Source organism: Chanodichthys erythropterus, chromosome 6 (assembly GCF_024489055.1).
Source record: "Chanodichthys erythropterus isolate Z2021 chromosome 6, ASM2448905v1, whole genome shotgun sequence".
In the NCBI taxonomy this organism is placed as follows: Eukaryota; Metazoa; Chordata; class Actinopteri; order Cypriniformes; family Xenocyprididae; genus Chanodichthys; species Chanodichthys erythropterus.
The window spans coordinates 35352521-35379679 of record NC_090226.1 but is presented as its reverse complement, the minus strand read 5'-3'; the positions used below and the strand labels follow the sequence as shown (position 1 = coordinate 35379679).

Below are 27159 nucleotides of genomic sequence, written 5' to 3'. Positions count from 1 at the left end.
GTAATGTAATCAGATTACTTTTTCAAGTGAAGAGTAAAGAATTACTTTTCAAAATAACTTTCCCCAACACTCAAGTTCTTTCGAATTAAACTAAATTAAACTTTTATTTTAATTCCACTTACATATTTTAGCTAATTTAGCTTTTGTTTATTGTAAAATTAGTTTATTGTGTTAAATTCCAAAACATATTATATTGACTAACAGTAACATTTTGATGTCCAAAAAAAAATAATTTACAAGATGGACAAAATTTTGTCACCAAAAAAGTAAAAAATTTCAGTTTTACCGAATGACGATATTTTCAAACAATGCTAACAGGCTGATATCTAGCAAAAGGACAATCATTAAAACATTTTATATTTAGTACAAGTTTTTAAAATATTACAACATTTTCCATGTTTTATAGCGGTTGCACCGAATGACCTGATGTTTCGGGACATGCGTATGATCAAGAGAAAACATGAATTTATCAAACAGTTAAGAGAGAGTTAGTTACTTTGCTTCATGACCATGTTGTCCTTTGCAGGTGTCTGAATGATGTCACATCCTGTCACATGATACTGACCACATGACTTGATCCAAAATGGTCCCTTTATATCGGTTACTCCGAATGACGTCAATGAAATTCATTCTTTCTCATAACAAAGCGACGACTTCTACACATAATTTTAATATCATTTTGATATATGATGTTATAAAATCATGCCAGAATAAAAAATATATACATTTATTACATTTTAAGATATTTTAATCACAAATGAAATGTCTGTATTGGCCTTTGGACGGTTAAACCGAATGACCTTTTGACACTTCAAAATCTTTAAAATACCGTTATATGTAGCAAAATATAATTAAAACCTTTTTATTAAATAAAAAAGATCTAGTACTACCTTACATACTTTGGATGACATATCTGTGTTTTTTATTATTATTAAGGCCTTTGGACAAAAAAAAAAAAAAAAAAAAAATACCCGTCACGTCATTGACCGAGATATATATATATCTTTTTTTTTTTTTTTTTTAGTTCATTTACCATCGTTTTGGTTATAGGTGGAAACTGTGTATCTTCTCTGTTCCACTTATATATATATTTTTTTTCTTCTACTTTCTTTCTTTCTTTCTTTCTTTCTTTCTTTCTTTCTTTCTTTCTTTCTTTCTTTCTTTCTTTCTTTCTTTCTTTCTTTCTTTCTTTCTTTCTTTCTTTCTTTCTTTTCATAAATAATGGACCCCCATATAAGCTTTCTTTTTGCTTCTTTGGGGGATCCATTTCACTGTACCAATGTTGTATTTCTGTACCCCTGCTGTATTACAGATTGTGTTGGTAGTGGTATTTGTGAATAAACTCTAAACTCTAAAGTGTATGTGTGTGTATTTATATATATATATATATATATATACAGTAATTTTGCTTACAGAGCATTCAATGACTGCAATATACGTACTGCTGTTTTCAAAGATGTTCTGGTGTTTTCTCTAGAAAATGACAAATCTTGTTACTGTCAAATTTAAATGTATCATTTATTTTATTAGCTGTGCTACTTCTGATCAATTTAATATGTTTTGGGATTTATGCTGTGTGATTTGATTTGAAAATGAACATTTCTGTCTAAGTCTGCCACATTTATGTCATAGTGTAAATAGTAACTATTGTGTATTGTCCCTGACAAACACAAATGCACAGTTCTGTACAGGATATCAGCATGTGCAAAAGAGCGTCCTCAAAGAGATCAAGAAATCATATCAGGCCAAAGTGCTCTGACAGAACGAAACACTGCTGTTCATCGACGCCTCAGACGTGAAGCCTGACAGAAGTGCTCCTGTAACGCTCCAGCGGCTCAAAGTGTGAACACGCCTCCAGATTAGACAGGGTTTATTTGAAAAAGGGAACCTCAAAAGACATGCTAGTGTGGAAATGTGTAAATGCATCTACAGTATACAACATGCTCATACTTGGTTTGTATCTATACTATTATATATGACCCGTGGAGCCGAGGCACACGTAAAGCAGATGTTCAGCAGTCACAGGTAAAGGTGAAGTGTGTTAAAGTGCTTAATATGGCGAGATAACTACAGTAAAACATAGCTAATTTCCCAGAAAAGTGTAACGTTGCATGCTTTCAAAACACTAATGTGTTTGTTTGAGCATCATGAGCAGTTTGACAGAGGGAGTGTTCTGAAAACCGGTTTAAAAACTATTATTTTCAGTATTTCCACTTCTGCTAATGGCACAGGAATTACTGTTTACATCAGTGTCAGTGTTTCTGAAACGCCTCCAGTGTAGTTTTCTTCACAATATTCCTCATTTAAATAATTAATATGCAGAATAAAGGGGCGGGGCCTGATTGAGTGAGTTAGTAGTGTGTTGAAACTGGCGGTTATGGTAAGGGGCGGGACATTTCCCAAACACCAATCACAACACACCGCTCCAGCCGACCAATCAGAGCACATTGTGCTTTTCAGAAGGAGGGGCTTCATAGAGACAGGAACTAAACAGAGCGTTACTGACAGACTGGGAAGAGAGGAGCTGCAACAATGGAGAATATGAGGAGAATAATCAACATTCAAGCAGGAAAACCTGCTCTAGTAGACTTATTACACATATATTGCTGTGTTCACAAGTCATACTCATCTTTCACTATATAACTGCAGAAACTGATGTAGTGCTATCGCTTACGTGTTTATCATGAAAATGACGTTCATGCATTATTTATTCCAAGCACGGGTTTAGCTGAGAGATGGGCTCAGACGCTGTTCCCAATCCCTCGTAGGCAATGTTTGTACAGTCACCTGCTAGTAAAGTATATGGTTTAGAGTATATGATGAATTCCATGTGACATGCGTTATAAAACCTGAAAAAATGCCTGAATGGTGTTTGCTTGTTTTTGAGACACTTCTGCAAAGGCTTCAGAGCGAGGCAGACGTGCTAAATATAGGCTACAATTCAAATTCAGAGAAACTGCCACAGAGAAAAGATTGTAGTTGATAATAAACCCAAGTCTAACATGGTCAACCCATCACAAACAGTTCATTCCTCTATCGACCCTGTGCGAAATTTTACATAATCAAGGTCGACGGTCATGTCAAACCACATGTCTGAAATTCTCCAATATTTTCGTCCTCCACAAAAGCATCAGTATCTGTAACAAAAAATGGCTTTACTTGGATAAAACCTACAATTTTACATAGATTAAACAGTTCTGGTCTTGTCCGGATGACACAACAGGGTTTAAATGTAAAGTTTTCACACCCAGAAATCTTTCACCACCCGACTGGAACAGCAGCTTTTACTGTAGTTCATGCTAAACATGTCAGAGAGACTCAAATAATGAAGTATTCCACTGTCAGTTAAGTGCTTGGAAAGCTTCCTAATGACTTCCCAAAAATACCAGCACATTCCGATCGGAATGCGATCGACCTGACGATCACCCCACGACCAATTGTCTTTTGTCAGGAGGGAGAGCGGCTTTTCTTCATATAGTAGGCCGTAGAACTGTCTATTCTTAGTAAAGGCAAAGTTTCCGTTCATAACATGCCCGTTTTAAAATGTGGTAAACATCATTTGCTCCAGTTGGCAAATGACATCGTCAGAAATTTAATTCAGTGAGACAAACTCTCCTACACTTCTCCTCTGACTCAAGCGGTTGAAAACCTAGAGATATTTTGGTTGAAACCACAAGCCCATCGAAATATAAGGTCAAACCTGAATTTTTTTTTTTTTTTGACACACCACAGTGTCTTTCTATCTACGATTTGTAGCGTTGTGAATATATCTACAGCTTATCACCAGCCAGCACTTGCAGATCTTCATTACATAATGCTGGGGGACAATGGGGCTCTCCGTTTCATTGGCCGAAAATGTTTGCACCGGCATGACGTGTGATTTGTACATAACAATACATGACAAATTGTCAAGTTAATGCCTTGTATCTTAACAAAAGACAGCAAACGCTACGTGAACCAACCCCTAATGGACAGACTTTCAGCGCCGCGTCCTTCAGCCATGTCTGATCTTGCAGTGAATGTGGATGTTGAGACAAAACATCGAGTTTAAGAGCTGCACACAAATCTGTACCCTACTTGACTAGTTTTGTTAGTATAAACTGATGTATTTTGGATGATTCAGCGATTCTGAATAATATTTCAGACTCGGACAATTTTCCGGCACACATGCCGAAGCTTAATATCATACTGACATTGTGTTTCAGTGACTAAACGGTTAAAGTTAGTGTTAAACTCAGATTGTACAGACTTAGAAAGTCAAGCAAAGCCTTCTGTTATGTGAAATCCTTTCCTCAGGGACACTATTGCAACAGGACCGTGATGTTTTTCACTGATATTTCCTAAGAACATCAAATAAACGCCAAGCCAGAAAAGAATGAGGCCACAACATTTTCACATGTCTCTGACAAATCGAACAAAACGCCTCTCAAGCAAGAATGAGTGCCTAAAATATTCCCAAAAATAGTTTAAACATTCAAACAATCAACCTCTCAGTGGGAATCCACATTCAAAAACAGGTTCAGCGTGGTTCTAGATGAGAAGAAATGTCTCAAATGACTGTTTCATGGGTTATCTGAATTTTTTTCAAGTGCTTAAATCATAGAATTTAATTAAAAATGAATTAAAAATAAATCCATAAAATGATCCCATGATGTAAAGTTCTACACTGTAAGATCCAACATTTTAGTTAACTTAATATCTTAACTTAACTGTAAAATTCTAGTTCTATTCACATACTATACCTTGTTTACTCAAAGAGTAAAACAAAACCCAAGTTAAGATTAACTGATTGGTTTGAGTGCCATTTTGTCAAAAGGTTTTTGATGCGAGGCAATTCTTACGAGGCGTTTCACTCATTTCCTCCCCTTCTGCGGTTATCTTTCTCTAGTTATCTTGAATGCTGAATTGTCAATTCAGAAAAAAAAGAGAGAACATCACATAAGCTGATGTAATAAATTGATGCTGATTTTCCTAAAAAGTTTGTGTTTGGACTCACCACCATGGTGATCAGTGTTCCTTCAGTTGGGCACTTGGAACTTCATTATTGTAATTCTCTTCCTATCGATGCAGTGATGCAACAAGAAATCACAGTTATTTGGTTTCAAAGGAGAAGTAATAGGTTGCTTTTAAAAGGTGAGCTAACTTCTAACTAAATCATTAATCAAATTAGGATCTTTTATGTCATAAACACCTTGTGAAACTTTTAATTGGGTTGATATAATCCCTCTGTATTTGTGAGAATATCTTGCAATTGAGCATGCTTGAGTCACACACAAACTTCAACATCCAGCATGCAAAACACAAGAAAGGTATCTATACTAAGTCAAAATATCTAAAGTAAAAAAAACAGTTCTTTTTTAGTTACGTGTAAGTGAACTATACTAAGTTTTTGTCATACTATTCCTATTTCACTTCGTTTTTGTAAGGCAATCAGTTTGCATGCTTTTGCATGCAAGTGAGTCAAACTACTTCGATTTTAGAGTGTATCTACTGAAGAACCTTTTCTTCTACGAGGGCTGGAAAATATGAAAGTTCACTTACTAGTTCAAATCTTCAGGCTCACACTGGGTTTTTAAATGGCTTCACATTACACAGGCCTCGTGCCGCACTGAAGAAAAGCAATCAGCGTTAGAAACGGAGAGCTCACAAGAAGAACCTGCTCGGCCACATTCATCCTCCAGGCATCTGACGCGGGACTCTACCACAGAGCAATGACTTCTGCTTCCTTGAACGATTCTCAAACAGCGATTCTACGAATGATAACACTTCTCAAAATCTGATAAAAGGGTGGAACTCTTATTTTCACATGTTAAAACTCAACTTGATCATACGGGACAAAATGACTTTTGATACAAACGTGCGACCTTCAGCTGTTTCTCTTGTATTAGCAAAAATGAAACTTCTGTCATTGTTTACCCTCTTGTTTATTTCTGTGAAACACAAAAGGAGTTTTTTTTTTCTTTTTCTGCACGGCTCATATAGTTCAAAGCAAAAAAACGGCATAAAAGAGCCGTATTGTGCACTATATTCCTCCGCAATGGGTGTCACTGTCATTCTGCATATTCAGAAACGCCTGGTACGATGTGAAAACATGCCAGAGTGTGAATGAAACCACCAACGTGTTTGGGTGAAATGAGCTGCATAAAGACTGTTCAAAACTTTCCTTCTTTTTTCTTAGAAAAATCCATAGACAAACAGAAAAGGCACTGATAATTTCCTTGCAGGACATTTTCTGTTAAATTTACAGACATTTCCTTTGACCCTAAAATACAGTACAGGGATAACTCCTTCATGATATCACTACATTCAGCCCTTTTTTTACAGCCTTTTTTTAGAGTGCAGAAGAAACACCAGAATACGGGTTTGAGGTTGACCGACATATTGCCAAAGCTGATATATAGCATCGTCAGCATTCATCAAATATGCATTTAAATCATTTAAACAAGTCTCTGAATATCTAATAAACAAACCTTTTGTAGACTACATGAACATGCATGAATATGTTTTATATTTCTATACTAATGTCAATTAGTTATTTACTTTATTGTTATGAAAATACGCCGAGATGGCTTGGAAAACACACATAAACCGTATATTGTCGCAATCGTGTGTTTATTGTCTGCACATTTCATCAGTCAAAGCGTTTCTGCTTTTTGTCCATATTTCCTGTCATTACTTATTAGTCCGTTCTGGACATTCTGCACAAGAGTATGATTGAAACACACTTACACGAGAGTGTGAAACGGCAGGTCATGCATAGACTATCATGTGTCTTTGAATTCAAATCTAGATTGGCCCATTACAACCTCTACATGAACACACTTGCCAGAAAATAGTGTTTTTGTAAAAGTCCCCTGCGTATTCTACACTAGTGTTGTCAAAAGTACTGACTTTGATACCACGTCAATACAGAATTTTTGAAAATGTGACAATTTCACGCAGGGTTGCCAGGTTTTCACAACAAAACCCACCCAACTGCTACTCAAAACTAGGCCAAAACTAGCCCAAATACATTCCGGGATATGTAATATTCGTATTTTTGGAGGCGTTCCCATGGTAAAATTCGCATTCCATGTTATTTGGGAACACAATGGCCAATCAGAGGTGTTTAGGAATCCACTCAACAGCGCTCAAAGCATCACATTTTAGAATTTGGTAAGTCGGTAATTTAAACAACACTATTCTATGCCCATCCCCTCTTGGTTACAGTAACATTATGTTAATTTTGAAGTGACCCGAACCGAATATTAAAACAGTTACAGTGTTTACTTCCGTTTTTATTCATATTTTTAAGTCCTTTATTTGTGAACAATACTGCAATCATGAAGTTTCCATCTAAGGTATAAATTTTTTACAGATTATTATTATTATTATTTTTTTTTTATCAGGTTCAAATTATTTTTTTTCATACAGTATAATTCATTTTCAATGGCTCTCATTGTCATTCTGTATATTCAAAATGCCAGGAATGATGTGAAAACATGCCGGATTTGAGCATGAATGAAATCAAGAATGTATGAAGTGTAAGTTTTTTGAACAGAAAAAATATCAAAATTATTTGCGAAAAATAGACTGTAAAAAATCATAAGTTGAGAAAACTTAAAAGTGCCCTAGAATCAAAAATCTAATTTACTTTGGCATAGTTGAATAACAAGAGTTCAGTACATGGAAATGACATACAGTGAGTCTCAAACTCCATTGTTTCCTCCTTCTTATGTAAATCTCATTTGTTTAAAAGACCTCTGAAGAACAGGCGAATCTCAACATAACACAGACTGTTACGTAACAGTCGGGATCATTAATATGTACGCCCCCAATATTTGCATATGCCAGCTCATGTTCAAGGCATTAGACAAGGGCAGCCAGTATTAACGTCTGGATCTGTGCACAGCTGAATCATCAGACTAGGTAAGCAAGCAAGAACAACAGCGAAAAATGGCAGATGGAGCAATAATAACTGACATGATCCATGATATCATGATATTTTTAGTGATATTTGTAAATTGTCTTTCTAAATGTTTCGTTAGCATGTTGCTAATGCTTAATGTTGCTTACTGTTAAATGTGGTTAAAGTTACCATGTTATTCACGGAGACAAGAGCCGTCGCTATTTTCATTTTTAAACACTTGCAGTCTGTATAATTCATAAACACAACTTCATTCTTTATAAATCTCTCCAACAGTGTGCAATGTTAGCTTTAGCCACGGAGCGCTATCAAACTCATTCAGAATCAAATGTAAACATACAAATAAATACTATACTTACGTGATCCGACGCATACATGCAGCATGCATGACGAACATCTTGTAAAGATTCATTTGAGGGTTATATTAGCTGTGTGAACTTTGTTTATGCACTGTATTATAGTCGAGAGCTCGGGAGGGCAGGGAGCGCGAGATTTAAAGGGGCCACAGCCTGAATCGGTGCATATTTAATGATGCCCCAAAATAGGCAGTTAAAAAAATTAATTTGAAAAAAACTATGGGGTATTTTGAGCTGAAACTTCACTGACACATTCAGGGGACACCTTAGACTTATATTACATCTTGTGAAAAAGCATTCTATGGCACCTTTAAAAGTTTAAGGCAACCAAGAGATTTTTGAGTTTTCTCAACTTGTTGTAAACTGAATTTGTAACTTATTACAACAAGTTGAGAAAACTCAAAAATCTCCTGGTTGCCTTAAACTTTTAAGTTTTCTCAACTTATGATTTTTACAGTGTACTATAATAGGATTACAAGATTAGGAAGTTCCATCTAAGGTATAAATCTAGTTTATTTTACAGATTTTATCGATTTCAAATGATTTTTTTCTAATTTTGTAAATATTATGTGAAATAAATCTAAAATTAATTTCAGCAGTTATGTGTTTTACGATCGATAAATTAAATAATTTGCTCTCTCTCTCTCTCTCTCTCTATATATATATATATATATATTATATGAACCAAGATATCATCATCAAAACAATGAATATGGGAGGTTTGAGGGTGAGTGAATAATAACGGTTTTCAAACGATTGCTTTAATCTACAGAAGTTGAGAGTATCTTCTTGACAGGCATCACCTGATGCAACACTTTCCTCAGAAAGAGTCTGGAGGAGTTAGTCGGGGGCGGCTTCGTCTCCGGGGAGGGAGGGGGAGACCCAGCCTGACCTCAAAGAGAGAACAGATGACTTCCTGACCTCAGTGCTCAGCTTCAACTAACTTCACTCTGAAGCCTGACCTCTGCCCTCTCACTATGAGTCTCTACCCAGACAGTAAAGTCGTCTGGACGCCTACTCGGCTACTACTGATCTTGCGAAGCACGCATGTGCCACTTTGATGCAGGTGTCACGTTGTACACATTTCTGACCACAGTTTAGGTAGGCTGGCATAAATCCCTCCACCATGGCACGAGTGGACCCTGATTTATTTTTCTGACGTGTTCAAAAAAATGAGCTCACTGGGGGAATTCGGCACTGTTCTTCTGAGCATGTCATCAGTATTTTGCATAACATCATTAAAGGGATAGTTCACCCCAAAATGGAAATTCTGTCATAATTTACTCACCCTCAGGTTGTTCCAAATCTGTATTCAACAGAACAAAGAAATTTATACAGGCTTGGAACAACCTGAGGGTGAGTAAATGATAACAGAATTTTCATTTTAGGGTGAACTATCGCTTTAAATCTCTAAACGCAGACTATGATGAATGAATGGCGACCGATAAATCTTTAAGTACAAATTCTGCCATTAACTGACCATCACAACATTATAAACATACAGGAACATAAAAGGAGATATTCTGAGAAATGTTGTTCAGAAGTCAACAGTAACCAAAACGTTTGGCTACCAACATTCTTCAAAATACATTCTTTGTTCAGTTCCTCCAGTAACGTTAATAGAATGTTCATTCAAAGTTATTTGGAATGTAACATTTTTTTTTAAATGTTGCAACTTGTTTCAGAGAGCATTCAAAAGTATCATTCCCATAATGTTTGCAGAATGTTCAAATGGAATCTTTCCTCAACGTTTGCATAACATTTTTAAAACGTTGGATGTTTTGAAGGAAATAATATTAATGGAAATGTTATTTTTTAAAATGACGACATGTTTTTGCGTGAACAACCCTTTAGGGCTATTAATAAGCGTTCCGATGTCTGTTTATTTTTATTTTCCGAGAAGGCCTGCCTGAAGTTCTGATCTGTAATTTAATTACAAAATCTCTTCACAGTCTCAACACTTTGGTTGATAGCTGTCCAGACTTTATGACAAGTTTCAATTCACACTTATAAAAGGAACACAAACTCCACACACACACACACACACCAGACATGTTAAAAAAGCACACCCAACAAAAGCAGACAGAAACACTACGGCTCACCCTTCTTGAGGGAAGATCCTCGATGATTCGGGATGATGAAGTGAGCTCAGCACACTGAACTTTTGACTCGAGCGAATGGGCAAATGAGTGGCTATTTCTGTGGTTCTAATAAATTTAACAGGAACTAAAGAAATTTTTTTTGACACTTCGTGGCCTCAGCAAAAGTGCAGACAGCGAAGTATCATGTGGTCCTGCTATGAGGTGTAAGGCTAGCCAGATGACTTCCTGTTGCTTCATTCTCACTCAGAACTGTGCTGGTTCCACTTCTCTTCGCAGAAGAGCGTCGGATACCAACAGCGCTTCTAATAGGCTGCTTCTAAATTAGGCTGTTCATGTGTTGTCAGCTGTCTTAATAAACAGATATGTCAAGATAACTGATTCCTTTTTCCTACAGTCCTCGACACTTTTTATGATCTTAAATGCGTATAAAGGAACATGAACGAAACACGATGCTCTTCCTCAGTGTTTCTGTCTTGTTTTCCAGCACAAATATCCAAACATTCTTAAATTAGGATAGATTTACTGGAGAAGAAAAATGACTGAAGATATTAGGCCTGGAAAATGAATCAAAATGAAGCGAGTTTGTGCTTAAAACAAGAACAAATATCAGCCAATGCAGTCAGAAAAATCATCTTGTTTTCTCTTTGAATTAAGTGTATTTTTCTGACCCCATTGGCAGAATTTGTTCTTGTTTTAAGCACAAACTCACTTCATTTTGATGATGAATCTTCAGTCATTTTGCTTCTCCGGTAAATGTGTCTTGATTGATATTCGCGCTGGAAAACAAGACAGAAACACTGAGGAAGAACATCGTTTTTTTGCAGTGAGGTCCAAACCTGAACTACCACCCAATTCAGTGGATTCAAACTATGATTCATCTGGAGATTCATCTCGAAACGGTTTCTAAACCCCCAAAAACAATCTGTTCTGATGTTAAAGCCAAACATTCACAAGGGACTTGAGCAAAACCAACGCTGAATTGTGAAGCTTCTGAAGGATTTCGACTTGCACAACATCTGAGGACACGAACTTTCTCCCAATTACTTTTAATAGGAATGAGTTAATAGTGGATGACTCTCCTGAGGGTTCTGCGGAGCTTCCTAAACGGATCAGGAAGGAACATGCTCTCTGTCAAGGCCTACAAATCCCGTGAAACGAGAGGAAGGGTCTTCCCTGTTCCTCGATGTGGACAGGAAAGGGGGGAGAGGTTTAGTTTCGGTCACATCGTGAGTAAAAACATGCGACGGACGGACAGAGCTACTGTGAAAGATCTCTGGGAAGCGACTTTTTATGCTTGTTTCCTTCGGAGCTGAATGTTTAGTGTCTTTCTGACAACGAACCTTCAGCATGAATTACAGTCTCTGATACGAGCGCATCTCTGAAAATCTTCTGGACTTCACCCTAAGTGCTCCGCTTCATATCGCACACTTGTTTATGGACATTGTCACATTGCATTATTGTTGTAATGAAATGAGCAAAAGATAAGAACGTTCATGACACACGTACAGAGCGGATTTCAGTGTGAAGCGCTCACAAAACCACAAAACCAAAATTCATTTCAGTCCAAAAATGCAAAGTATACAAAATCCATTCCAATTTCATTTGATTGATGCAAGTAAAACTGGACTATAGGAATATGCCTCAGCTGATTTAAGATAAGGAGGGGAAAAACATTAAAAACGTTACTTTATGAATAGCAAAATTCATTTTCCATACATGTGAAATATCAGTATTCAAATATTCTTTGCAAAACTGGATGGTAAATCATAAGCTCATTTGATAAGTCAGATTAAACAAACGATGCTTAAGTGATAAAGACTTTACTGAACCCTTGTGTTATGTCTGAATTTTTTATCTAAAAAGTTTTTAAGTAAAAACAGTAAACCTTTAATACTAATACTTCTCACACATACAAAAATAAGCATGAGAACATTTTATTTTAAAAAAATTATTTAACAACTATTTTTTAACCATTTGTTTAAAAAATGAATATTATAAGCCACATTGTAAAATCTTGATTTATTTATTTTTTTAAATTCTTAATGTTTTTGATTTATTTTTGTGTGTTTGCCCGTCTGCTAAATGCATAAATGTAAATGTAAATATCCTCAGAGGGTAGTTGAGAAACTTTAAAAACATTAAAAAATATATGGGTTTTTTAACTTTTATTTTGGGTCTGTGCAGCAGCGGTTAATCATGAACTTGTGGGTCAAAGTGACCCGCGAACATCAAAATCATCAGACATTTTGTACACGCATTCAGCAACATCTCAGAGCGTCAAAACTGCACGCATGTCACACACTCACAAAAATCCTGTGTTAACCAGTATTCATGACAAATTGCGAGTCAATTAGTTGCAATGCATTATAAAGGTATTCATAATGTACATTGCAAACCGTTATATATTTTCATAAATAATTGTAACTAAAGTTAAATGCATTATATTGCAGATTCCTTGTTACATCTGAAACTGGTTGTTTGTCATGTGTTTCAATGCATTAAGGTGTGTTCAATGAACTGACAAGAATTAATGTATTTTTACTGTGGTTACAATTATTCATGAGACAATACAAGGCATAATCAATGCATAAAATACTTTTATAACAGATTATATATAAAGGCTTTAAGTAAAGAAAAAAAAAAGATATATATATAAAAAAAAAAAATATATATATATATATATACACACACACACAACCCACAGATGCATCTGCTTTCACACATGCATTGGTGCCATAACAGGTTCTTGGAACTGCAGTTCCAGCCCACTGAACAGCAAAGCGAAGGAGGCGTCGTTGGATAAGGTGCGGCTTATGGCCACTAATGAAGTAAATGCTTCTGTATAATCCTGCAATCTGTGTAGAAACACGTGCAAGATAACACACTGAAGACTATCTGAGCCGTTTCAAAAGAGACAATCCATCATCTATATGCTGAAACCAAACAGCCACTCCTGTGCACGCACACACACACACACACACACACACACACACCTACACACACACACACAAAACAAGCAGACAAGCTCAAAATGCTCACACTGAACAGTAGTTTTTAGAGCAGAAAAACTCGATGAGCAAAGCGCAGTAAACTGTCAGCAGCGAGTGCAGCACAAAGACACGAGCAGTTTTACCACTAAATTCAGTGTGAACAGAGTTTCTGCTGCGATTTCCACACTTTACATTTATGACAACAGGGTAAAGTCCATCATGGTGCACGTCAGTTATATAACAGGTCCGACGGTCTCATCTCAAACGGATAGATGTGCTTCACTCCCCGAGCTGTTAAACACGACAGAGTCTCGAAACACATAGAAAAGGGATTCAGACTCTCATTTAAATGAAGAAAAAGCTGTTTTAGGATTTAAAAATGTAAACTATGAAGAATATTTTAGATAGGTGAGTGAGCAAATGTGACAGACGGTCAGATCTTTTCTCTCCCACTGAAGCACACGATGCTTTTTTAAAGAACATGATCATCGATGAGACTTTCACCAATTACTATTTTAAACTCATGTTCATATTGAACTGATAATAGTTTGTAATGAAAAAATCGTATTAAAATAGAAAACATTTTCACTAGTCTCAGGCTTTTGGACTCCAAATATACAACAACACAAATAACACACACACACACACACACATTACGGGCAGAACTCCGAGTCCAAGTGACAAACTTTAGAAATTTCCATTTTCAGTTTCTGTTTTTCTTTTTCATTTTTTGTTCTCGCCCTCCCACTTTTACGATTACTTTACTTGCGATTCAAAAGCACAGAGAATCTGACCTCAGATTTACTGCTAAAGCAGAGTTAGACATTTACTGACCCCTCTTTCATATTAATTTCGCAATTTGTGTTTGCATCATAAATGTCATATGGTTCTTTGATTTCCCTAAATAACAGAAGGCCAGACATCGTGCGTTGCCAGCTATTTGTGACTGTCACAAGAATCTGACTTTAGTTCTTGAATTAAACACTGCTTACACCAGCAAAGATTTGATTGAGTTGTTTTTCTGGATATGCTACTGTAGTTCATATATTAGAAACTCATGCCAATCCATGTCTGTGTGCTGAGGAGCGACAACACGTGTTCATCTTGGCAGATAACAAATGAGCTGAAACTCAAATTGTGCAATCTCAATCACATACATACACAAAACATCCAGTTTCTTTCTTTTTTGTAAACATGACAGAACCTTTAAAACTGTTACTCGCTCAAAATCATTCTTAGTTGGTAAAGTAAAGGCTCTGTGAAATCAGAACGGTCACTTCAGAGAAAACTGGCTTTGGCAAAGTTGCAAAATCTGAATCTCAGCTTATTGTTTAAAATCAAATCTCTGCAGAAGTGTGTTTCTAATGAAGCTGAAACTTAGTGACCCCAGCAAGTGTTCGGACATTCAAGAGAAAAATACAATACAACTAAATAGTTTTAGTCAGAACAAACACTTTTCTTTGAATGTATTTTTAATATTATAATATTATTATAATATTAACACCATTTTTAAAAATTATTTTAACCTATCAAAGGATTTTATTATTTAAAAATTGAATCTAACGCTTTACATTTACATTTTGAGGCCTGTATTATGATCAATATTTACTGTAAATTCTCCACTATGACAATCACTAAAACTTTTCTGACTGTTTAGACACATCAAACCTGGAAATGCTGATGAATTCTCATCTGTAGTCTCATATGATGATGATGATTTAACAGTAAATACAGGTGTCTAAACATTTACCTAGAACCTATAAAACTGTCTGCTGTTAAACACACAAACTTATTAGTTTCTTCACAGATCCTCATAATTCAGTTTATTCGTATAAAGCAACATCAGAATCTCCCAGTTCACACTTACCCGATGTGAATGATGGCGTTTTAATATAGAAGCGTCTGTGCAGCATAAATGTACAGTAAGTTAACAGTAAAAGTACTCGAGTGTTCACCTGCTGCTCACTAGAGGTGGTCTTGAAGTGCACTGACCTGTAGGGGTCTCTTGGAGGTGTTCAGTGACGCCAGAGATGTTTCCTCCTGCTGTCAGTCGAGTGTGTGAGAGAGTCGCAGGAGTTTTCCTGCCGTCCGGCCGCGTGCAGCAGGTTTGGGTCGGTGTGGTTACAGACAGAAGCTTGTGGAGAGGACTGTGAGGCGCAAAGATGCGCGGGGCAACCAGACCCAATGGCGCCGTCTCAAAACATAGCGAGCTGCCTAACTAGACAGCATTTTGAGGGATTATAAAATGCGCGCTCTCTCTCTCTCTCACTCTCTGACTCACACACACACACGCGCGCGCGCACGCATCTATCGCGTCTATAATATGTGCCAAATAATGTTACACGTGTCTATAAAGGTCTGCGTTTAAAGACACAATATATATATATATATATATATATATATATATATATATATATATATATATATATATATATTGATGCTTGAAATAATTCTAAAGCATTCAGTAATTTAAATAAACAGACTTACTATATCTGAATTTAAATATTCAAAAAACGCATCAAAATGATTCTACAGACTCAAAATTATTATTTTTATTGGATCAGATAAATATTACCAAATATTCAAAAATATTATTTTACATTAAATATTTGAAAATGGCTAAATTTATAATGCGTTCTAGTTAGGCAGCTCCATGTGTTTTGGGACACCACCACTCCATTTCTCCTCCCATCTGGAACACCTTTGGAACACATGGAGAAATGCGGAAGAGCCAAAGAAATCAACGCCAAATTAACTGCATTACGCGAACAAGTTTACATAACGCATAAACTACCGATATTATTCCGCCTGTGTTCATCTTGGCACCCGGTGTGACCACGAAAAATGCTTCGAGCACTAAAACTGGCAATTTTGGCATTTAGCCAAATTTCGTTTTGATTTTTACTGTTAGATGTGAAATAATAAACAAGAATACCTCATGAGTGTTTCTAAAGAAAGTTTCAGTTTTATCTTCCTATTATTTTCCTCTCAATCACTGTCGTTTCTGCCTCGTTTTGAAAATAGCTGCAATCAATTGATGTCACAGCATATGGTATCATTGTTTCACATGATCACACGTTTAGATAATGTGTAATAAACACGTGGAAAGGGTCAGACAGCTTTAGCATCATCAGTCATATGACTGGACACAATCATTGAGAGAAGTGAGTAGTGGGTTGTGTGGATGCATTAGTGTCTTTAGTGCAAGATTACAATTACACACTGATACCAACATTATAGACATTCTATTTGAAAATAAAATTATATTTTGCAGACATTTGTGTTCTTCTCTCTTTATGTTGAATGTAGATTTACATCATGATCAGCACTTGAGGCTTGTGCCAAATTAGTGGAAGTTACTTGAAATGATTAGTTTAGTAGTTTTCTGGATGGAATATGATGATGTAGGCTAAACATGAACCATTTTACCATTAACATGGTTAGCAAAAACATTGGTCACCTACTGCCACCTTCTGGGAACTCATAAATATGCTTGCCTCACTTTTACCATCTCTCAGATGAGATCAAACCGTTATTTGGTAAAAAAAGAAATCACAAATTTATTTCCTTTTGTAAACCAGATGGCCAGGGCATTGGTCTGTGCACTCACTGAATGGGTCCTCAATGCGAAGAAACAAACATACACTGCCAAAAGGTTACGAACACATGCATAACAGTGCGTGTCGCCACTCGATGCACATATAATGGGCAGACTGCAAACGGTATGTCAGTGGAATGATGCGCCACATGTTTATTGACACTTGTACAGAGAAAACAATTATCACCGGGTCATGCAAAGCATCATCACTGTGCACAAAGAAAACACAACATGAACAGTGTGACGCCGGAATAAACATATACTCAAATTAAACTCCTGAGATGTTAAACATACAGTACAATACAATATGCAGAGATACTATAAACATGGCACTCATGAATATCTCGACAGGTTCATAAGTGCAAGCTATGTCGCTATGTTCCACTGAAATCCCACCACTGCGTTGAAACCGACCAGTCCAAGCATTGATTACTGTAGGAAACTTGAATAGGAAAGTGCTTTTATAAAGATCCCGAGGTATTGTTGAACTAATGTCTTACTGGCTATGCTTACAACACACCAACTAGTTACACGCACACACACACTACAGGGGATAAACGACGGGAACTAGTCACAAATATTTGTCTCCGGGTAAAGAAAACACACTACACCGATACAGCTACAACATCGAGGGGTTATAGACGACTTCAGCATTCTCCGGCCTCCTGTAACTGATCGCTTTAGAGCCATCCCCTCCTCGTATAAATCCCAGTGTTTCAGGGCAGAGCGTCTCATAAATGTAAACACCAACAATCACTGTACATCACTCTAACCTTCTTAAGTAACACTCGGATAATTACTGCAGAGTTGGGAGGAGGGGTTAAATGTACACAGCTACATGGAGTTAACCTCAGACCAGGATGCATATCTGTCAGTCGAGTCCCTGGCCACCCTTTGTCACCCTTTGTGTTGTTAGTCAGAGAACAGGCTGGCAAAAGACTTTCGCAAGTTTCGGATGGTCTCCGCCTTGGCTTCGTCCTCGTTGCTGGAACGGAAGGTCTCGCCAAAGGCGTTGAAGGCATTGGTCAAGGACTGGGATTTGCTGCAAAACAGCGGACAAAGCAGAAGCAAGGTTAGATCATCTTTGGGATCACTTGGGCAGTCATCTAATTTGAGTGAACACTGGAGTAAGGTGTTGAAGGTAAAGGAACTCAATCCCACTCATGGAGATTTACCTTCCTGCAGAGATTGCAACTCTGAACTGGACCAATCGCAGGATTCTCGTTCAATGCAAAGAAGGAGTGGCGGAACAGAGCTGAATCCTGCAGGAAGGGAGGGCTGTATTCCAGCTCACGTCAGGATTAGCACGGGGTGCCAAACTCCATTCCTGCAGAGCTTAGCTTCAACACCTGATCCGGCTAATAGAGTCCTTCAGGACTGTTTGAAAACTATGTCCGTCGGAGCAGAATTGGAACTAAACTCTTTAGGACTGTGGCCCTCCAGGAGTTGAGTTTGAAAACGTCTACGCAAGAGAATTGATTTGAATTGCTTCTTCGACTTTGGCATATTGGCTTACTCTTACGTCAAAGTTAATATTTTACCACCGCCAGCATAGGGCGTACTTTTTGAATAGCTTTTGGTATTTAGCCAACATCTCCAGGAGAACGACTGCACACCCCTGGTGTAATGAACTGCAGAATGGTTTCTTGCTGAAATGGACAGTTACACTTTATTTCGATAGTCCACTTTAGACATTCCAAGTAACTTTGCAACTACATGTCAACTAGTCTCAGACATCATGGATCGTTGGCTTAACGTCTGATGCATAAGGCACACAAAATTGGAAACACTTCAGGAGGTTTAACCCTTTAGCATTCCTGTAAAATTTGCCTAAAATGCCTAAATAGGCATACCCAAAGTAAATTGCATGCTGTTCTTGAACCATTTGGAGTATATGCATGGTTTTGGTCTCTTTTGAAAGGTATGTGTACCTTGGGTGGTACAGTGGAACGCTAACAAGTTAAAGTCATCATCTGATAGGTTGGATCCTACAGGATATCCGAGAGACGTGTCGTGTTCTTTAATGTTTCCCCTCTAAACAAACCCACCGTGACGTGAAGAAGAAAGTCGTTGTGTGCCCATGAGCGCTTATCGGGATCAACTAAACGCTGGATTTTCAAAATTTGTGGCAAAGATTTTAAAAATTACATCCAAGAGTTTTACACGCCAGTCTGTTATAGTAGAGACATCGACTTTACATTTTCACAGCCCTAAACATGATGCTGAACAAAACAAACTGTGACTGGTTGCTTTACAAATAAGTCAGATATCCTCATTGCTCATTGGAGTTCTGGCTAATGTCAGGAACTTATAGTTAGTAGAATGTCTATTGGTGCTTTCACACCTGCCTCATTTAGTTCGGTTGAATTGCACTAGAGTTCTTCGTCCCCCTTGATGCCGTTCGTTTGGGCAGGTTTAAATGCAGCAATCACACTCGGGTGTGAATTGGGACTAAAGAAGCGCACTGAGACCTCCTTGAAGAGGTGTTCTTGGTACACTTTCAAAACGGTTCACTTAAGATGTGAAAGCAATCTGACCCAACTGACCAACCAACCAAATGATATCATAATTCATAACGGGAAATGTGTTATATAAAAAGCAATAGTGTCTGATTCTGTGAGTCAGCACTTTAGTTACTGTAACTAAAAACCAAAGAGCGCCTCTTCATCTTAACATGTTGTGTAATTGCGGCTCTCCGTTCAAGAACGCTGTCCTGACAAAGCCTTGATTACAGCTCTAGCTGCATTATAACATTCATATATGGTCTCGACACAGTTAGCCTACTATACAGCGCTGGGAGATTCAGGGAGAATGTATTAATGACAGCTACATTCGTATGGTGTTTGCATGTTTCTCCACAGTTACAAATAAGGCCACAATAAGCTCATGGAGCTAACCTGTCAATCATTTTGATGGATGACGCTGAGAAAGCTCTGACCAATAAGAGGACAGTTGAACTGGCATGTGACTTGCATAAACATATTTTGGTATGCTATGAAATGCATGTGAAAGCAAACCGAAGCAAGAAGAAAATGCAACATTGCAACAATTTTAGTCCCTGTTTCGGAACAAAACAAAAAAATCCATAGGTGTGAAAACGCCCTAAAGTGGACTATCAAAATAAAGTGCAGCAAATGATCTCCAGGCAATGAAGGAATGGTGAAAAGATTCTTACTTCAAGAGAGGATGGGTTGACTTCTGCTGGGGTGCAGGCTGTTCCTCCACAGGAGGCTGGGATTGGGTGGGAGCAGCAGCAGGAGCAGGGGAAGGAGTTGCTCTAACCGGGGCTGAGGGTGCTTCAGATGGAGCAGCAGTCTGGGGTCGGCCTTCGGGTTTGGCTTGCTCTCTGAGCACCGGTTTAGGCTGGAGCTGGGGTTTAGCTGGTGACGGGGGTTTAATTGGAACCTTGGCTGGGGATAGCTCTTGAGCAGGGACCGGATCTGGCTGGGATTGACCAGGAGTCTGATCTGCGTCACCCGGTTGGGCTTTTGGGTGGGCCTTGGTGGGAGGTGGGGTTTGGGGCTTCGGCTGGATCTGAGGCTTGGAGTTCCTCCGAACTGGGGGCACAGGCTTTGGGGGAAGGGGTTTGGGGGGTAGGGGTTTTGGGGGCAGTTCTGTTGGCTTCCCTGGAGTGGGTTCAGGTGCTGCTTGAGCCTGGGGTTTGGGCTGCTGTGTGGTGGGTGGTAGAGTCGGGGCAGGGCCTGCTTTGGGCACAGGTTCCTGGACAGGGACTGGCTCGGGTGTAGGCTCTTGACTCTTAGGCTGTGGTTCTTGGGGTTTCACTGCCCCCCCTAGGTTTAGTACAAAACAGAGTCATCATATTATAACATTTTGCAAACACTGAAGCTTGCAAGAAGGTTTTAAATCCAGCACCAGAAACTTTGCATGATTTATGATCAAAAATTAAGGCGCCCCCACGACTGGCCAAAGTAACCATACAAAGGATTTTGCACAAGGTAAGGATAGTCAAAAGGAAATCGCTTTTACTCCAAACAAGCAGAATGAAACAGAAAGGACGGTTAGTTTGCAGCAGCATCATAGGTGAGGATGTGTAGCTGCAGGTTGACAACAACAGATCATGCATACAAAAAAATAAATAAATAAATAAAACAAGACCCAGAGGCCGCATGCGCCATCTTTAAAACAAAGACAGCTTTTCTTGCAGGTTTCACCCCCGGCCTTGATTGGGATGTTTTGCCTTGTATTGTTCCAGATGTACGCTGTTGTGTGTTTTGCACTAAATCTTTATACGTACCAAACATAAAGGACAACTGGGATACATGCAGGAGCAGGGAAATGTGGGAGATTATTAGTTCTCTTGTTTATAAGAGATAATGACAATGATCTAGTTGTGAGTGAGGTGTCTCTTGAGGTTTGCTTGTTTGTTTAATAAATGCTTGATTATGTTTCCCAGTATCTCACTATAAATGAAAACACACTGGGCTTTGACCCTTCTGAAAGTTTTGTGTCTTTCGTAAAGGGTATTTGACTTGAAATGAGGTTCAGTAACACAGAACAGTAAGTCTGGAAAATGGGAGCTTTATTACTTTGGACATGAGGGGGAAAGACTAGATCTATATCAGACAAAAATCACAGGTAATACCCAAGTACTGGATTTAAAGAGGCAGTGACATCAGCAAAGCCTAATCGACCCAAGTTAGTGGGTTTTAAGTCAGACGCCACATCAGCACATAGAGATAGAGATCTGATTGTTCACAAGCGGACATTATTTTCAGTATGTTTGATGAATACATTCATTGATTTTAATTATACTTTTCACACACAAAAATATTCCAGATTTTTCCACTCTTTGGTAATGCATGCAAATGATCTTAAGATAACAGTTTCCATGCAATATAAAGACATTTTAAACTCTGAACACAGATTTTACCTTTTACGCATTATAGATACCATCTTGCATGTTGATAAAACAGTTAAAAACATCAATATACAGAACAGGCACTACACTGAAAACACCTCAGACGTCCCAATGTCTGTCAATTAATTTTCCTATTGTCACTGTGAAGCTGCTTTGAAACAATATTGTGAAAAGCGCACTTGACTATACATATTCAGTCTTGTCCATTATGTCTGTAATACTGGAAAAGTTCATTGTTTGTCAAATATTGCATTATTAAATGTCAAGGCCAAATCTGTAGCACTATGTTAGCTTATTTAATTTAATGTCTTTGCATAAAAAACACTGAATGGCTGGAAAGCGGTACCTCGAAAATACCTCTAAGCAATATTATAAAACTGTATTGCATTCATGACGCAAGAGAGAAAAACCCCAAATCAGTTTTAAACAGTCATAACAAAGATTATTGTAAGAAATCTGTAAATTCGGGTTAATGTCATAAAAACATGGCCAGGTCATGTTTCACGACAACATCGAAAGAAAAAAGGAGAAGAAAACATATTTTACAAAAAGAAAATGAAGCCACTTTAATGTTTTGAATTGTGACATTATTTTCATGACAGTTTCCCATTATTCTTGTTCTCATTAGATTCTCATTACTGTAATGAGGTAATTTTCTTTATTACTGTGTTTTTTTTTTTTTTTTAATCATCAGAAATAACAAATATGCTGTTATATCATATATGCTGTATTTTTTTAATTACAATTAAACACCATGAAAATAATGCAATGCAAAAAAACCTCAATGGTTTTAAAATAGGCTTTATTTTCATTATGCAAAATATAAGTTCTCATATCTTCTTTTGATTTTGGGGTGAATTATTAACATGTCCAATTCTTGACAAGTTTCTTGTGATTCCCCCATTCTGACTATTCCACTACAGCAGGTTATATATTGCTCAGAAGGATATATAATATAAGCTGACAGTCAAGAGGTCACGGGAGGACGGACTCACTCTCATTCTACTCTGAAACGTTCCTGATCCTAAAATCGACTGGCCTCAGTTTGGAATGTAATGACCATTCAGTTTTATGGAAATCCTTCTGTCTTTGGCTTCTGATGGTTATCTGTTGACAGTTCATCAGGCTGAAAGAAGAAAATCTTCTGGGTAACCTTGAGAAAGCAAACGTTTAAACAACTCCTTCTCTTTAGAAACCATGCTGTAAATACTAAAAACACACATATTTGCTGTTGAACACACATTCAAAAATGTGAACACAAGGACATCACTCATGCATAACCACAAACAACACATTTAAATAAAAAACAACAACATTACACACACACAGACACACACACATCTGAAAGCTGGACGATAACCACCCATACTGAAATAATAGTACAAATCTTTCATAGTACATATTGAGCACACAGGACACCACAGCACTGGACTCTGCGTAGGCACAGTTAGAGTTGTTCTTGACCCTGGAAACCACACGACTAACAAGGAAACGAACGCAGCCATCAGAAGCGAACAAGTGAACAGTACAGAAAAACACTTCACAGTCAAGGCAGATTCTGAAGAGCACGAGCTCCAAACTACTGCATCTGTCACTATCTGAACCTCAACCAGCACCAGTGAACTGAGCTCTCGTTTTATCGCGGGCTGAACCGTTTATCTGGAATTGTGGCAGTGGAAATCATTTTGCCTGGACTTGTTTTGGTCCGACAGCAACTCCATTACAGTCGAGAATGTACTGTAAACAACCTTGTGGAGGGGGCCGCTGGCCGAGGGTCTTGTTGGGGTCAGTCAGGCTTTCTTTTAAGGCAGCGCTCTGCAAACACACACAAAGAAATGGTCTTCAGTGTCACTGGACACTCAAGCTTCAATTTTGAATGCATTTGTGGTGATTCCACACCAGGGGGCGACACTAGACAGAAAGAGTGCTTTACTGATTTAAAGGGATAGTTCAGCTAAAAATGACAATTGTGTCATTCATTTCTCATCTTTCTTCTGTGGAGCACAAAGAGAAGATATTTTGAAAATGTCTCCAGGTTTTGTTTTGTTTTGCTTTTTTGTCCATATACAATGAATGTCATTGGGGTCCAGTATTGTTTTGGACCCAATTGCCTTCCATTGTAGAGAATAAAACTTTGAAATAAAGAAAGAACCACATGAAGGTCAGTAAATGATGAACTATTTACATTTTTAGATGAAATATAATTTTAGGTTCAAGTGCAGCCAGCAAGAGTCATAACAGCAGTGATATTTTAGTTTTATTGATATTTTGCTTTTTTTATATATATTTTTAGTTTGCATTTTAATTTTGGTTTAACTTTTTAGTAATTATTATGTGCTTTTGTCATTTTTTATGTTGCTATTTACTATTTTGTTCCCTCGATTTGCTAAATCGCGCGCACAATTTACTTTCGTTCTCTTGATTTGCTAAATCGTGCGCACAATTTATTATTCCGCTCCCTCCATTTTGTTAAATCGGGTGCACAATTTACTATTTCGTTCCCTTGATTTGCTAAATCGCGCGCACAATTTACTCGATTTGCTAAATCCCTCGATTTGCTAAATCGCACACACAATTTACTAATTCGTTCCCTCGATTTGCTAAATCATGCGCACGATTTACTAATTCGTTCCCTCGATTTGCTAAATCATGCGCACGATTTACTATTTCGTTCCCTCGATTTGCTAAATCATGCACAAATTTTACTCTTTCGTTCCCTCGATTTGCTAAATCGCGCGCACGATTTACTATTTCGTTCCCTCGATTTGCTAAATCATGCACAAATTTATTATTTCATTCCCTCGATTTGCTCAATCGCGTGCACAATTTACTATTTCATTCTCTTGATTTGCTAACTCATGAACAAATTTACTATTTCGTTCCCTTGAGTTGCTAAATTGCGTGCACAATTTACTATTTCATTCCCTCGATTTGCTAAATCACGTGCACGATTTACTATTTCATTCTCTTGATTTGCTATATCGTGCACACATTTTACTATTTTGTTCCCTCGATTTGCTAAATCACGCGCACAATTTACTATTTCATTCTCTTGATTTGCTAAATCGCGTGCACAATTTACTAATACAACTTAGTTGTGTGCACATGATTTAGACTACTATTTTTTCCCTGCTTGTCATGTGCAGGGCTCCATAGAAACACAAATCGCTGGTGACCTCTGCTGGTCAGAACAGTGTAAATACAACAAAAACTCAGTAAAATCAATCAAATGCCATTAACTAATCATCTAATAACATCAAAAGGTAAACCCATAGAGACCTCTTCAATGGTTTGCAGCTGATCTCAGTGAATCCGTGTGATTCAAAGGTTCAGAGATCATCGCCCCCTAGCGGTGAACGGCTGAATTTTCTAAACGTTTTGAAACAGTTATGACGTAACAAAGCCTCTTTTACTGAAATCACATGACTATGGCAGTTCGATACATGCTCTGAACCACTGATTTGAAACAAAAGTTTCGAAAAAGTTTCGAAGCTTCATGAAGTAGTGTTTGAAATCACCCATCACTAGATTACTGACTGTTACTGTTTTGACAGCCTTGGTGTTTTGATCCTTGGACTCTTTGTCTCGTTTATGATTGTTTGCTTCCTGCCTCGTTATCTCTGACCTACCTGCACTGTTATTGTATTTATCTTCAGTATCGTTTATCGCCTGTTTGCCTGATGGTGGTGTTAACGTTAATAAAGCTGCAGATGCATCTAAACCCCAGTCCCTCTGCGTCATCATTAGAGTCCAATAACGTTTGAGTTTGATGACGTACTTGTGCAGGTTGAACAGTGGTCGGAGGTCGTTGTGGGGAACGAGCGGCAGTGCGGCTTGATTCTTGGTTCATCTTGGCCAGGACGATGGCAGCGATCAGCTGACGGTCCTCAGGCTGGTGTTCACCAATGAGCTGCATCGAAGAGCCCACCACCTACAGCCAACACACACACACACACACACACACACACACACACACACACACACACACACACACACACACACACACACACACACACACACACACACACACACACACACACACACACACACACACACACACACACACACACAGAATATATAAATATATATGAATAAAACTGTAGAGTTCGGTGTGTGTGAATTTCTGACTCAAACTCTCCACCTTTAAAGATTGAAATCTGCAGACACAAAGAGATCAAATGCAATAAAACAAACACTCTATTTTGGAGGTTTTCAGTCCACTGGTCTAAAAGAAGACATGTTATGGAAGATAAATAGACTAAAATGAAAAAATGAAACAATGGTTTGCATTCATTTACAATTTGCACAGGAAAGCATGTAAGTTGGATACAGGAACCCTGCGATGCACTGCTCCTGCTGTCAGTGAGGGTGCGCTCATTCACTATGTGCTAAAAAAACTGTTTCCATAGCAACACGGCCATGTCATATTACCAAGTCCCTCATAATGAAGCCAAACATTTCCACAACATGTTGTAGAGACAGAAATCAATGCTTTGACCACGATGGTTCATCATCTCACATGCAGTTGTTTTGACATAGACTATAGCCATAAGCAAATATCTCTTCTGCTAAAGGAAGAATGATGACTGTTTTCTTGTAGACAATGATATGATTTCACCATTCTGTCATTGTGGCGCGACACCGGGGGAGGACCATCATGACCACATCCTTCCACCATGGAAATTTAAAGTATTCTTTATTGTAACACATCAAAATTAGTTGAAAGCACTGGGAATATGAGGGTAAATGCTTTTGTAAATGTAAATTCCCACAGTGTCTTAGTGAGACACTACTGTGACGCCTTTGTATTTCTATTTGAACTCTGTAACATTTATTAGTGTGCAGTGGGTACTGTTTAAAGTGCCCCATTATGCTTTTTTACATATTCCCTTTCATGTAGTGTGTAATAGAGCTGTTTGTGAATGTAAAAGATCAAAAGATCAAAATCTTTATTCTGAACTGAAACAAGTCGTCAGTAATTCAGTCTCATTTCCTGCTGAATCTACGTAGGTGTGTAACTAATTTGCATAATGCCCGCTTCTGCTCTTGATTGGCTGAACAGCGTCTCTTTGCCCCGCCCTCAATCACTGTAGTTGTATCTGAGACTGGAAGAGTTTGGTTCGTGTCGTTCATGTCGAGAAGACGCTGTTTTCTGCTGAGATTGATACGGTAAAACCGACGCCGTCGTTACTGTTCGTATCAGAGCTGAGATTCAGATATGATAATGAGCGTTTGGTTTCTGACCAATCACAGCAGAGCAGCTCTCAGAAAGGCGGGGTTTAGAGAGACCGAATCCTTGATGGAAGCGTTTCAGACACTGAGAGAAAA

At 38.0% G+C, this 27159-nt stretch overlaps 2 protein-coding genes across 3 annotated transcripts in view; both read right to left on the bottom strand.

Annotated features, from left to right (window-relative positions):
• pparg (peroxisome proliferator-activated receptor gamma) overlaps positions 1 to 15322 on the bottom strand; it is a 34097-nt gene extending 18775 nt beyond the window's left edge. Inside the window, exon 1 of the mRNA XM_067388793.1 lies at positions 15222 to 15322. Within this exon, the coding sequence (XP_067244894.1) occupies positions 15222 to 15267 (46 nt within the window). The 5' untranslated portion in view covers positions 15268 to 15322. The remainder of the gene's footprint in view (positions 1 to 15221) is intronic.
• A 1778-nt stretch (positions 15323 to 17100) lies between these two features.
• The window catches only part of syn2b (synapsin IIb), a 67605-nt gene continuing 57546 nt past the window's right edge, over positions 17101 to 27159 (bottom strand). The window contains exons 10-13 of one of the 2 annotated variants that reach the window (XM_067388790.1): positions 25610 to 25762; positions 23580 to 23646; positions 20128 to 20743; positions 17101 to 17994 (exon numbers count right to left, since the gene is read on the bottom strand). In XM_067388790.1, coding sequence (XP_067244891.1) covers positions 17865 to 17994; positions 20128 to 20743; positions 23580 to 23646; positions 25610 to 25762 — 966 coding nt within the window. In that variant the 3' untranslated portion in view covers positions 17101 to 17864. The other variant, XM_067388791.1, reaches the window with a different exon arrangement.